Genomic DNA, 13,690 nt, shown 5'->3' with positions numbered 1-13,690 from the left:
AGTTCTCACCTCTCACTACGTGCTCGCGTCTCCAAACCACCCACCCAGTAAAAAGAAGGTTACTTTTATTTTCAACTAGTTTTCAGAGCCAATTCCCCAGGCAGTTCTGCTTCTCTCTGGGCAAAACTTCCAAGAGTTTTGATTCAACAGCATAACAAAACGGAACAAACCCAACCCGAGCTGAACAGCGAGGTGCCACAAGTAAGGGCACTTCAAGCTGTGACCATGAACTGCAGCAGCTGAGGATTTGCAACATATTCCTATTTGCCATCTCCACTACAGGGGGAAACAAGCAGCACTGGTTTTAGGGAGGGCAGCTGAGAGTGTTCACCCCAAAAAATCACTCTCTGTGCACAGACAATGCTCAGCTGTTGGAGCTTTTAGACAATTACAGATCGGGGTAATCCTGCTGTATCGTACCGTACTTGAGAGCAAGTGGCTTGATGAGATGAGTTCAGGGGACGTTATGATTTTTCCTGCAGGATCACCACTTCTCCTTCCAGAAACCTCCACCTGGGTCTGGGCTGTGCCAGGCTGGCCTACACATCTGGAGGCGTACCACTCAGTCTGACACTCTATCATCAAGAGAACCCCCCCTTCCTCCAGTGATGCCAAATACTGAAGTTTAGAGCCTGGTGAGCACTAATCAGGGGCCCACAACTTCTTCTCAGAAAGGGATTCAATACGCTTATATACATATAATTCTAACACAGTGCTAACCTGTAGGTAATCTGTTTGTACATTTAAGGCATCCTCTGCTCTGTCACACCTTCCCTCATGATTTTTTCCATAAAAAGTGAAATGCTATTATAGAATTATGGGAGAAAAAATTCTGAGAGAGGAGTTAACTTCCAAGCTCTGAAAACCCTTCTGAAACTTTGAGGGGGAAAAAAAACCCCACCATATTTAGGACAAACATTACTTAAAGCTGAAATAGAAGAAAAAACTGCAAACAATCTACCCCATTTTGAAAAAATACAGTTCATATTAGACCACTGGTTCCATTCTTCACAAATATTTGATTGCTCGCATAAAAAGCATATTATGTTCTCAGCCATGAAGTCCAAATCTAGAATTACTGCAGTATTTCCAGGGAGCATTCGGTATTTACATCTGGGTAGGTGGCAACAGATTTGCCTACTACTGCAAATTGTTATTTTTCATTAAAAAAGAAAAACAAATAAAGCCAGGTTTCTTAATATAACAGTAGTTTGCATTCAGAATAGACTTGCTTTGTGATTTAACGATTGCAAAATAAAGATGGCGGCAATTTCCGGTGTAACACGAAACATATTCTGTAGCAAGGGTTTAATTTACTATTTACATTTACCATTACATAAGAAAAATACCCACATTTATTTGTTACCTCACTATCAAATATGTTAATTCCCTTAGACAAATGTATTTTAAATATTATTAGCCAGTGATGTAAGCACCTTGAACTTAATTTTAATGGGAGCTGAGGAGACAGCAGCAGCAGCAATTTTTTTTCCTCGTGTCTGAAAATAACCTCAACATTTAGAAACTCAGAGGAGAAATTACATACCCAGACAATCTTAGAAACTCTGACAGAAAATAAAGCAGTGGGCACTCAGCAGAGATTAATTAGCAGCCAACCTCTGTACCGCACGGGGAAAGCATGCCTCTTCACCTGTTGGCATTTTATTTTTTTTTGTCAGGTATAGCTGCTCTGCAAAGAATAAAGTCACGGTGGGCATTAGCATCAGATACTTTCTTTTCAGAAAAAAAAACCAAAAGGAGCACACCAGAGGTTGAAGTTTGCAGCATCAGGAATGCTTACACACGGAGTGAACACCAGCTGAGCGGCAGAAACCAAGGGATAGTATTTTTAAATGGAAATGGATGCTGTTAGCAACTCCCTACGGAAGTTTTTAATGGGAGCCCAGATAGGAAATCAGGATAGCTTTAGCTGAAGGGTAGATGACATAATGAAAGGTAGTTTTGAATTTATCAGCATACTGCCCACCCAGGGAATGAAAAAGGGCATCAGGAAGAGGATTTTGGTCACTTATTTTCTCAGGATATCCGGGTCTGAGGAAGCTGGCTGGCCAGAAACATCTACGGCAAAACCATGGCTGGGAACGAACACGAAACCCCTAACTCTCGCACACAGCTTGAAGCTAAGACTGCACAGCCCGCTCGGGGAAGAGGGTTTAATGGTTTGATTAATCTCAGGAGCCCTATGGGACTTCTAGCCATCAGCAGAGAGACTCAAATAAGAAACACAGATGCAAAATATTGCCCAAATAATATGTGATGTTGGGAAAAATTAGTCTACAATTTCCTTTTAACGTATCTGTGTTACTACAATAGTTGAAAAAAACAAAAGGGCTAGATTTGCTGCCATGAAAGTACACAGCACAGATCTACTACGCTATGGGCAGAATATATTCAGCAGCATATGATGACAGCAGAGGTATATAGACAGGCATAGAAATTAATCACAAATGTAACAGAAGTATTCATGTGAGGTATTTTGCTCTATACATCTGATAACTACCCTATATATCTAATCCTTAGGGCACCAACTAAGACAAAAATTGGATTAATCTTGCCCAACTTTTGGTGCTTAATGAAGAAACTTCTCTCAGAAGCACAGCTCTTCCAGGCTCCTCTGAGCTGATGCAGAGAGACAGGTACATTCAAGAAGTAAATCACATCAAAGGAGGAAGAAAACTTTTGTTCTCCCATGGCTTCAGTGGGAGTTGTGGGTAACTATTTCTAGCTGAAGTCGTGCTAGACGGGATAAATCTACTTACATTCAAAGTGATCGAGATAGTGACTGTCACATTTATCTCTTATAAAAAACCACCTTAACATTTTCTTGCTACTCCCTCCATATCTTCCTCCTATTCCTTCCTCCTCCTCAGCTCCCATGATCCACACACCTTCTCTGCCACACAGATGAGGAGTTGACTCACTAGATAAATGAATGGAATAGAAGACACAAATACATTATCCAACTAGTGTCTTTCAAGGTACTAGATACCGTGAACCTGCGTGTTATTTGAATTGGGTAACAACTCTGTGCAGCTTCTTAACCAAGCAGATTGTGCACCTTATACAAATCCTCTGATACAGATCCGCTTAATTCTAAACGTGAAGTGAGCAAAACTAGTAAGCATCTCCATTTTTTTCCCCTTCTACAGAGCAGTATTTTTTTCCATAATCCAGCTGTCACTGTTCCTTCTTCTGCCTTAGCTCTAACAACTTTTGAAACTGTTGCTCCATTTAGACTCAATTAAGTCCCTTTAAGTTTTCTCAAAACTGCAGCTAGGTTGAGGATAGATATCGAAGTCAGCAGTGAAAAACATCAAAAGCACCAAAGATACATCATGTATCATTGTTCCATCGTCTCCCCCCACTCCCACCTGGTCTGCTCAAGGAAAGCTTGAACAGGGAAAGAAGGGAAGGAACTGGAAAGTTAGGGTTCATAGGTGACAGGGGGTGGTGGACATTGCAGGATAACAAAACCATCATATAAACACACGTCTCCATGCTTTTCTTGTTTGTGTATCAAAACAGTGGTTAAAAAAGATCAAAATAAATCCCAAATATCAAACTCCTAAACTCTTAGTCTAAGAATTATTCTATTTATAAAGGAAATCAAGTGATTCTGGGGGTGTCGACATGATGCCTGAGCTCCTAACATGGATAATGCGTGCATTTAATACTGATTCCATGAAACACAATTTTCTAGACCCACAGAAAAAGAGTAACCCCTGTTGCTACACCAAAATAAAGTTCAGAAGCTGAAGGGAGGGCTGACCACTCACATACACAAGCTCTCTACTGCCAACAGCAGCAACAGAACTAGGCTGTTACTTCAGTTAGGACAGGAATAGCAAGGGAGATGTCAGAGCGTTACAGAATTTGTTTCTAGTGTTAAAGCACACCTAAATAAGAAAGTGATCGTTTAGGTTACTTAAACCACCTCTGTCAAGAAAAAACATACTCACTGCAATGCTTGGTATCCAATACAGTCCTACAATGGTGAACTTAAAACTCCATGATTTCTGTTTGTTGTAAAACATATTTAGAGAGCTGTTTCAAAGGTACATGGTATATATTAAACTATTTTCTAGATATGGAAAATCAATAACTAGTGAAAATGGTTATATTACAAGACTATTAGTACATACCACCGGCTGTTTGGTTATGTCCACCAGGTCTTTAATGTTGTAATACTGATGTTTCTCAAAGGCTGAAAAAAGCATGTCCAACACTTGTTGTTTATCAGCTCGAGCCCGTTTTCCATCTTCTTTCTTCTTCTTCTCATATTCAATCTATCAGATACAAAACACATTTTAAAGACATTCATATGTAACCCTGTAAAATTCTCAGTGCTGAACATTAAGACATTAAAAATCCCTCTTCTATTTAATAAAACACTGTTCAATGACTCAGTGCTTTTCATCTGGAAAATTTTCTTTTGAGCACTCAAATGTTCTTTTATGAACATAAACTAAGCATTTTGTCCTCAGCACAATAAGCATTTTAGATATGTATCTCTGCTTTAACCAGTAAAAATCCTCAGAAACAGAGCCTGCATGATGTGCCCAAACTTGGAAAGAGAATTAATATATAGTACAGGAATCCAAACTGAGATGGTATTTTCACTCCACCTCTGCTGGTATCAGCTTCTGAAGTATAATGACAAATATCAAACAACTTACAAATTGCCGTACTTGGGAAAATCCACAGACCAACACGACAACATCCACAATCATCACAACCGCCTGCCCAAAGGATGCTCAAATAGCCCTTAGCCATTGCATGATCTGCTCCAAAAACAGCACTCAAGGCAGTATAAAACCCATCTTCACCAAGTGAAGACACACTCCAAGGATGCAGACGGTATCTCTTCAGGAGAAACCCAAGTAGCACACACAAAATTACAGTAGTCCAAAAAGAAAGAAAAACCTTCCAAGCAAGTAGAGGCCCCTTATTGCCACACATAATTTTATTTCCAAATGTATATTAAAAAGTACTTAACTATTAAAATCTGTACAAGATGACCATACACTTCTGCAGAAACTTTTATTGCCTCCAAAAACACTTCTGCATTTCCTCAGCTTCATCATCAGAAGCAAGATTTGCATAGACCAGCACTCCCCAAACAAACCCCAATCACTGCAGAGCACCAATTGCAACATCTGTCAGCACATCACCCCATCCACACCCAAACCCACCCTCAATAACAGAAAACCATCACAGAATCACAGAATGGCAGGGGTTGGAAGGGACCTCTGGAGATCATCTTGTCCAACCCCCCTGATTGAGCAGGCACACCTAAAGCAGGGGGCACAGGAATGTGGCCAGGCGGGTTTTGAATGTTTCCCAGAGAAGGAGACTCCACAACCTCCCTGGGCAGCCTGTGACACTGCTCTGGCACCCTCACAGGAAAGATGTTTTTTCTCATATTGAGGTGGAACTTTCTCTGTTCCAACTTGTGCCCATTGCCCCTTGGCCTGCCTCTGGGCACCACCGAAAAGAGTCCAGTCCCATCCTCCTGACACCCTCCCTTCAGATATCTATAAGCATTGATAAGATCCCCCCTCAGTCTTCTCTTATCCAGGCTGAACAAACCAAGGTCTCTCAGCCTTTCCTCATCAGGGAGATGCTCCAGTCCCCTATTCATCTTCATAGCTCTCCAATGAACTCTCTCCAGTAGTTCCCAGTCTTTCTTGAACTGGGGGCCCCAACTGGACACAGTATTCCAAATTTGGCCTCACTAGGGCAGAATAGAGGGGGAGGATAACCTCTCTCAACCTGCTGGCCACACTCCTTTTAAGGCACCCCAGGATACTGTAGGCGGCCTTGGCCACAAGGGCACATTGCTGGCTCATGGGCACCTTGCTGCCCACCAGCACTCCCAGGTCCTTCTCAGCAGAGCTGCTTTCCAGCAGGTCAGCCCCCAACCTGCACCAGTGCATGGGGTTGTTCCTCCCCAGGTGCAGGACCTTGCACTTGCTTTTGTTGAATTTCACGAGGTTCCCCTCAGCCCAGCTCTCCAGCCTGTCCAGGTCTCGCTGGGTGGCAGCACATCCTTCTGGTGTATCAGCCACTCCTCCCAGACTGGTGTCATCAGCAACTTGCTGAGGTTACACTCTGTCCCATCATCTAGGCCACTGATGAATATGTTGAACAGCACTGGAGCCAGCAGAGACCCCTGGGGAACACCGCTAGTGACAGGCCTCCAACCAGAATCTGCCCCGTTGATCACAACCCCCTGAGCTCTGCCATTAAGCCAGTTCTCTGTTCGCCTCACTGTCCACTCATTCAACCCACACTTCCTTAACTTGTCCATAACGATGCTATGGGAGGCAGTATCAAATGCCTTACTAAAGTCAAGATAGACAATATCCACTGCTCTCCCTTTGTCAACCCAGCCAGTCACGCCATCATAGAATGCTATCAGGTTGGTCAAGCATGATCTTCCCTTGATGAATCCATGTTGACTACTTCCGATAACCTTCTTGTCCCCTGCATGCCTGGAGATGACCTCCAGGATGAACTGCTCCATCACCTTTCCAGGGATGGAGGGGAGGCTGACTGGCCTATAGTTCCCCTTCTCGCCCTTTTTGAAGATTGGAGTGACATTGCTGTCCTCCAGTCCTCGGGCACCTCTCCTGTCCTCCATGACTTTTCAAAGATGATGGAGAGTAGCTCAGCAAGAATATCTGCCAAGCTCCTTGGAACCAACAAAGTTAACCCAGAAGGTAACGTAATTCATGTAATCATCAAGTGCTTTCAGGCAAACTGTGTGGGTGAATCTGTAGTGGCACAATGTACAGCAGAAGAGATGCATATAAGCAATAAGGGACACACGCCTGGCTGCCTGTGGGATAATTCTGTATGGGAGTCGTTCTGCCTCTGACATCTCAAAACTGATCCTCAAAAAGAAGACCTTCAAAGAAGATGCCTAGAAGTGAAAATTCACAGTTCTACTGGATACTAAAAGTCTTATGTTTAAGAAGAGATATTAGGTTTATGGCACAATTTATTTTTCCCTTGCCAGCTAACTCCCTCTGATTCTCTGAGTCAAAATAGCCTGTCTCTTGGTATCTGCCCCAAAGTGGCTAAAGATTATTACCATCTTTGCCATTGCTCACAGGTCTCTGGCCAGCCAACTCTCTCTTTCCAATCCTGAAACAGATGTACATCATTAAATTGAATGCAGAGCAATTGTTCCCAACCTGTAGCTTAAAGTCTGTTGCTTCTACTTAAAACCTAAGATGGGCTTGGGCTACCAAATACTTGTCTGCTTTTCCAACTGTATTTTAGTGTTATAAAAGATAGAACCTCTCCTATAATTAATAATTAATTATTTACCCACTAATACACTTTGCTGTTATTATTTAACTCTTTAGCCTCTGCATTTAAAAAAAATCTTCAAAACAGTAATAGCTTTGCAACAATAGCAACTGTAGCATCAAGTAAAACAGCTTCAACATATCATCTTGGTTGCCATGATCTACAGCAGAACTGCTATGCCACAGAAACTAGAGCAGGAATATAAATCTAGGACATTGGTCTTGCTATTAACAACAGTTTGTCAAAGCATTTGCTGCTTCTGAAAGTACAACAGACAAATCATTAGGGATCTCTGTTGAACTTGATAAGGTTTTAACTGCAAACTTTGGAAGGCCTGCTGTGGATTCAATTTCTGTTTCTCTACTGGTATAATCTCACTATGCAGTATAATGTAAGTAGACTGCACCTAGTCGTAAATGCATGAACTAGAACTGCAATGATGTTGAAATATATATGAAAAGTCCACTCAGCTGGCACTCTTCAAAACTACAAACCCAAAATACCAAGCAGCATGGCCAGGGTGTGCTCTGCCTTGCAACTCCATCAACAAAGCAGAATACCAGTTCTTTACCGGGTAAATTCAGAAAGTCATACAGGTATTGGAGAAGTAGAGAAAATCTCATTCACCTAAAAGTCTACTATGACCTACAGCACTACCCATGTCCTGGTAGGTGAGCACGGGTTTCTGTATGAAGCACTGAAGGAGATGAGAAAAGGAGTGGGAAGTAGAGGAGACTGGCCCGTAGCTGCATGAAATGTAGGATGAAATAGATGTGTGAGAGTGCTTATCTCTTCTGCTACCTGCAAGTTAAGCAATACACTAAATTTACGGTTTAATTGCCCAAAAGTTCTTCACATCTTATCTTCATCTGATCTGACACCAGTCAGTTTGTGGCATTAAAAATGCTTTTAATTTACACCTGGCTTAAGTCAGAACGTACTAAGATATATGATGAGCATTGTATTTTTCCTGACAGAGGAACCATCTCTCCAGACCAATCATCTATTACCACTGTTGCGTTCTAACTCAGTGCAATGGTGTAGGGAGTTGCCGCAAGGACGTGGGTGCACCCTGAGGACAGTGAAACATGCAGGGTTTAATACATGTATTTAAAATTCATTTTAGTATGATGGCTGTCCCTTTGGTCTTAAAAAAATGCATGAATATGTCACATCTCAGGCCACAGTCTAAAGTTGATACTTCATGCCAGCATCAAAAAGCACCTGTTACGATCAGAATCCCATTATGCTGTACATTTTGGAAGTCATATTTCCATCTACAAGAGCAATTTTGGTTTCTATTTTCTAATATTATTTGTATTTGAAAACTGTTTCTTTGTTTTTTAAGCTGGAGGGAGTCAAAGGGCAAACCTGCTGACCCACAAGTGATGAGACTGACCATGCTTCCAATAAACGAATGAGTAAGATCATCAGAAAGTATGGCAGTATCATCATTTTACATGGAATGAAACCAAGGTAAAGAAATTACCTGGTATGCACAAAGTTGCAGACAGTGCCATGCTACATGGTTTTTCAGAAGAAAATGAGTCAACAACAGCAACCCAAAGATCATTAAAAATAATCTAATCTAGCTGGGTACAACAAATATTTTTTGGTCCTGTCCGAAAACTGCTCCAGGTTTTCTTCTCTTTGGTATTTCATAGTCAAATACGGGAATTACCCTCCCACAGGATATACTCTATGTTTCCTTCCCCATAAGAAGGAAAGCAGGAACTACAACTTTATGAGATCCTCTAAAAAAATCAAGACACTGACACTATGTTCTCCTGGAAGCAGAGTTTTCTAATTAGCCACTGCAATCAACTGCAGTGGGCTTTCTTAAGCCTGAGTTTTCAGCCTTTTTTAACTCAGGGATCCACTGAATTTTCCAGTTCTCTTTGCAGTTGCTGACCAGGTTACAGCTGACACAGGTAAACAACACTGCTGGATTTTCAATAGAGCCCTACTACATTTGAGACACTGGCTTATGGGAGGCTAGGACCGGGGCCTTAATAATGTTTTGATTACATGTACGTGTTAACATTTTACAAGAGGAGGAGGTGGATTATCCAGCCTTAATTTGTTGCCAGAAAAGCCTCTGATACTTTAGAGGTCAAATCCAGAAGACAGGAGGAGAGACAAAGGCATCTCTATTTGCAAAGCTTCAGTGAGTTCTGGGTTCCTGCATACATTTCAGGTCACTTTTCATTGTAAAGACCTATGTATTTGTTTTTAAGGTTAGCAACTTTCCTCTGACTCAAGAAGACTGGTTGAAAGACATGGTGTGAAAGATAAAGACAGCCAGTTACAGGCTGCATCACTCTGCCACAGCAGCAGCTGTTATGCCTGTTCTTACAACCCTTCTGCGATTTTCTACCTCCTCAAACAACAAAACCAAAATGAACAAGAAGGAAAAACAGAAACAAACTGCAACCTCCTCAGGTCAAGCTGAAGGGATGGAAGAACTCCATCTCCTCCTTTTCTGGTTTTCATTTTGTTTTTAAGGAGCAAGAACAAGAGTGAAGCACTGAGGTTATTCCTTCTGCGTGTGGCAGGGCTACAGGAATAACGGGTAAGTAACATGGGCGTAATGGGAAAAGCTAGTGGGACTCTCAAGGCAATCTCTGAGAACAACAACGAAAAATCCATGGCACTGTTTGTACCTCTTCAAATGACATATAGCAAAAATGTGCTTAGCTAGCAACTAGCTACTAGCTACAACTCTCTCCATGTGGAGAAAAAGCTACTCGCTTTAAAATTGATGCTTCCTACAGAAAGGAACAGAGTAACAATAAGGAAATTCTCAATTTTATCTTCACTGATATTAGGTCTCTGACAGGACTATTTCATGATTGGGTATAAAATCCTAATTATATGAATAACAGTCTCCTGGAAAATAACACGAAGTAGTCTTTTTAACCAAAGCACAATCTTTTTTTGCTATCAACTTGTAATGCCCAGTGTTCTTCTTTCTCTATTATTTTATTGCCTTGGTACACTCTCCCCAGTAGGAGCTTCTATTTTACATTCTCTAGATGAGCTAAAGTAAATCAAGGAGGAGTCTTTGTGTTCCCTACACAAATGCAATGTGAATATTCTAATATTGTTAATTCATTAATGTATTAAAACAGCTCGCACAGAAAACCTAATATCAAACCCTCACTTTGTTGGAAAGTTATTTGCAGCTGGTGTCCCAGTTGCCCACATTTTAATTAGCAACACTCCAGCATTCCCCTCCAACTTCAGCAACAGCTCCCGCTGTTGTCTAAAAACAAGGAGCACATTGTGAAGTGCTTTGTTTTTCTTTTTTAAAAAAAAGCATAGTATCTATTGCTGTTTTCTTCTTTTTCTCTTGTGAATACACTACTGATAGCAAGTTACAATGCAGCCTTTCATTTTTTTTCCTTCCTGTTTTCTTTGCAAACATGATGTTTTATGCAGTAGGCCTACAGCACTTTTTGAGAGTCATATTACAGAATGCATGTACGTTGTAAACTAATTGGATTTATTTTAAATTATGTGGTTTTAAAATTTAAAAAGCATTAAAATACCATTTGCTTTCAAGGAAGGACCATTTTAGAACGAGCTGTCAAGTGTAGAAGTTGCGAGTTTACCCCTGCAAGACTTCATACAGAAATCAATTTCTCTTTGTTTACCTTCCCAGTATGTTGCAAAGCTTGCTGAAAAGCTGCCAAAATTGCCTTCTTGAAGGTATCATTAATACTGAAGCTGACCTATTACACTGCTTTGGTAGACAGCTAATAAAAAGGTGATAGAGAAGTGAGACTAAATCTAAAGTTTCGTCTGAAGATGTTTGAAAGAACTCTTGCAGGTTTTCCCATCCCCTGGAGCACAGGTACCAACCTCTGTAGTACAGGAGATCGGGAAGAGGGGAGACTACAAAGAAGCCCCTGAAGGTGTAACCAGGACCCCTAGAAAACTTTTCTGCTGTGTTACGTAACATTGCAACCTTTTAAAGACGTGTACCTTCTACAGATATACAGAAAATGAAGGTCCCTTTCCTAGAGCAGAAAAGCTAAGTTATCATTCTGGCATATATTGTAATGGAATTGCAATTTCTTCTAATAAAAACATGGGTTTAATACAATTAGTTGCAAAAAAAAAAAAAAATCACTTTTCCTGTCCCTGTATTCAAACATGTAATTTCTTTCCATCCTTCTTCCTGTTACATGTTCAGTTAGGGGTACGTGGAGCAGCGACACTTAAGCCCCATTTAACATTCCATCATATCTTCCTTCAGGAAATTTTACTCCTTTCTTTCTTAGTAGATGCTCATCTTTTTCTCAGAAACTCCTCTGAAGATGACCAAATGCATCAGTATGTATGGTAGTTTGTACATTTCTTTTCCTTTTTTCTTGTGAAAAGTCCTCAGCAGGGCTGTTGTATGATTACAAGTGATACAGCAAGTTTTAAGAAAGCAACTGCTGCCTGAATATACCAGAATAATTTAACCAAGAGTTTTAAAAGGTTCACAGACATGTTCTCCCAGCTGCACATCCTTTCAGCCATCTAACCTGAACCTTACTAAAAGACTTAATGAAAAGAAAGGTGTTGTAGAAAGTAGTCATGCCTGGGCCTTTAGAGTCAAGGCATGGCCCAGAATGATTCAAGTATAAGTATGTTCTACTAGATTTTTCCCATCAGAACACCTTTAAGGCAGATGTGAAAAGTAAACACACTGCCAATGGATTTCCATGAACATGGACGGCTACGTAAAAACTGCTAAAAACATGACAATTAGGACACAAGAGCATGATAACTTTTAAGAAGCCTGATTACGTGCTGGTTATACCCCCTGAATCTTACACAGGACTTAAATTTCTGTAATGTTATGACAACAGGAGTTTGCAGCTGGAATAAAGATTCAAAGATTGTCTCCAGGTTGAAGCCATACCGTTGTAATTATGCTAATGTCAGGGAAATGGCACAGAATCCCACTGGAAAGAGATGCTGTATGTAGCTTATTGCAGAATTAAAGAAGGAGAGTAACAGTAGCATCATAAAACACTATCCTCGTGTAAAATTGCATTTGCATAGCAGGATATACCAGTGTGACTATTTTGGTTAAATGTCATTCCCTTAGCTGAAATAGTTATATTAGTATGATCATCTATGTATAGATCAGACTTTGAACAGTAACTACTACAAAACAGTCCCATGAGAAACGAGTATTTTTGGTGCTGTGGAAATAGACTGCCTTTCAGAATAATGCTTAAATATCATCTAGTATATTGTCATTTGTTTTATGTAAATAAAATCTTAATAAAAAGTGTAAAAGTTTAAATGACTAACACAGTGACTCATTTTCAGTATGACTTAATGTTTCTCACATTCAACAGTAACAGCAATTATATATGCATAGATACAAATTACTCAAAGAGGATCTTTAAGAAAAAGGACATTATAGTTTGTATGTACATCAACTGATCTGGAACAGCAGTGTGGGAGTAATATTGACAAAGCTAATGATGCAAATAACACGTACTATGAAGGTATGAAACTGTGAAAAATTATCAGCTGTTATTCTTTTCTACTCCTTGTCAGTTCCTGCAAAGGACTGGAAACTAATGATTCTTTTCAAGTCTTTTACCCACCTCCATATAATGTTTTATTTGGCTCAAAGGAGTGCTTCCACATCTCATAGCACAAAGCCAGAACTGCCTCTTATCCCAAAATTCCAAAATTACATTTAAAAAAACCCACTAGAGGTAGAAAGTAATAAAGACACTAGAAAAGGCTTGGGTAAAGGCGGTCTGCCCTCCGTCAGGTAACACGAGAGAGTCAGAATTGGCAGATCTTAGCCCCAAGGGTGGTGATGGTCTTGAGACAGATCCCAAGAAGACAAAATCAGGGAGAAACCAGGTAACATGGAACATTTCCAAAGGCAGTGGCCAACTGTGAGTGAAAGGGCTGCAGGAGAGCAGCAGAGCGATTCTGGAGTCCTGAGCCAGATTCCTGGCTAGGAGAATATGGGAAAATACTGAAAGCTACTTACATTATATTGGTGATTAGCCACCGGTTTATAGTTTGTGGTTACGGCTTTGTCCAGCTGCTGTGATAGCCTTACAGGTTTAGAAGATTCTTCTATCTGTAATCTGCAAAAGAAAAGAAGAGAATTAATAAAAAGTTCAGACAGGTACACACTCAAAAAGAATTCTAAAAATCTGCAAGTATGAACCAGCCCTTATCAAAGGTCAGCTGCAAACAAATCATAAGGCAAAACAGATGCACTCTTCTGAATTCACTTTTTCCTGCTCTATTTTTGCTGGAGGACACTGTGCATCATTACGACACTATATGCTACAGAAGACACTGAAATACTAAAAACCAA

The 13,690-nt window shown here is 40.5% G+C and overlaps 1 protein-coding gene across 1 annotated transcript in view; it reads right to left on the bottom strand.

Annotated features, from left to right (window-relative positions):
• Positions 1–13,690, bottom strand: part of GTF2F2 (general transcription factor IIF subunit 2) — a 96,781-nt gene that overhangs the window by 3,277 nt on the left and 79,814 nt on the right. Inside the window, exons 7-8 of the mRNA XM_064440840.1 lie at positions 13,355–13,454; positions 4,164–4,307 (exon numbers count right to left, since the gene is read on the bottom strand). Coding sequence (XP_064296910.1) covers positions 4,164–4,307; positions 13,355–13,454 — 244 coding nt within the window. The remainder of the gene's footprint in view (positions 1–4,163; positions 4,308–13,354; positions 13,455–13,690) is intronic.

This window comes from Phalacrocorax carbo, chromosome 1, assembly GCF_963921805.1.
Source record: "Phalacrocorax carbo chromosome 1, bPhaCar2.1, whole genome shotgun sequence".
Classification (NCBI taxonomy): Eukaryota; Metazoa; Chordata; class Aves; order Suliformes; family Phalacrocoracidae; genus Phalacrocorax; species Phalacrocorax carbo.
This window is presented reverse-complemented; position numbering and strand designations above follow the sequence as displayed.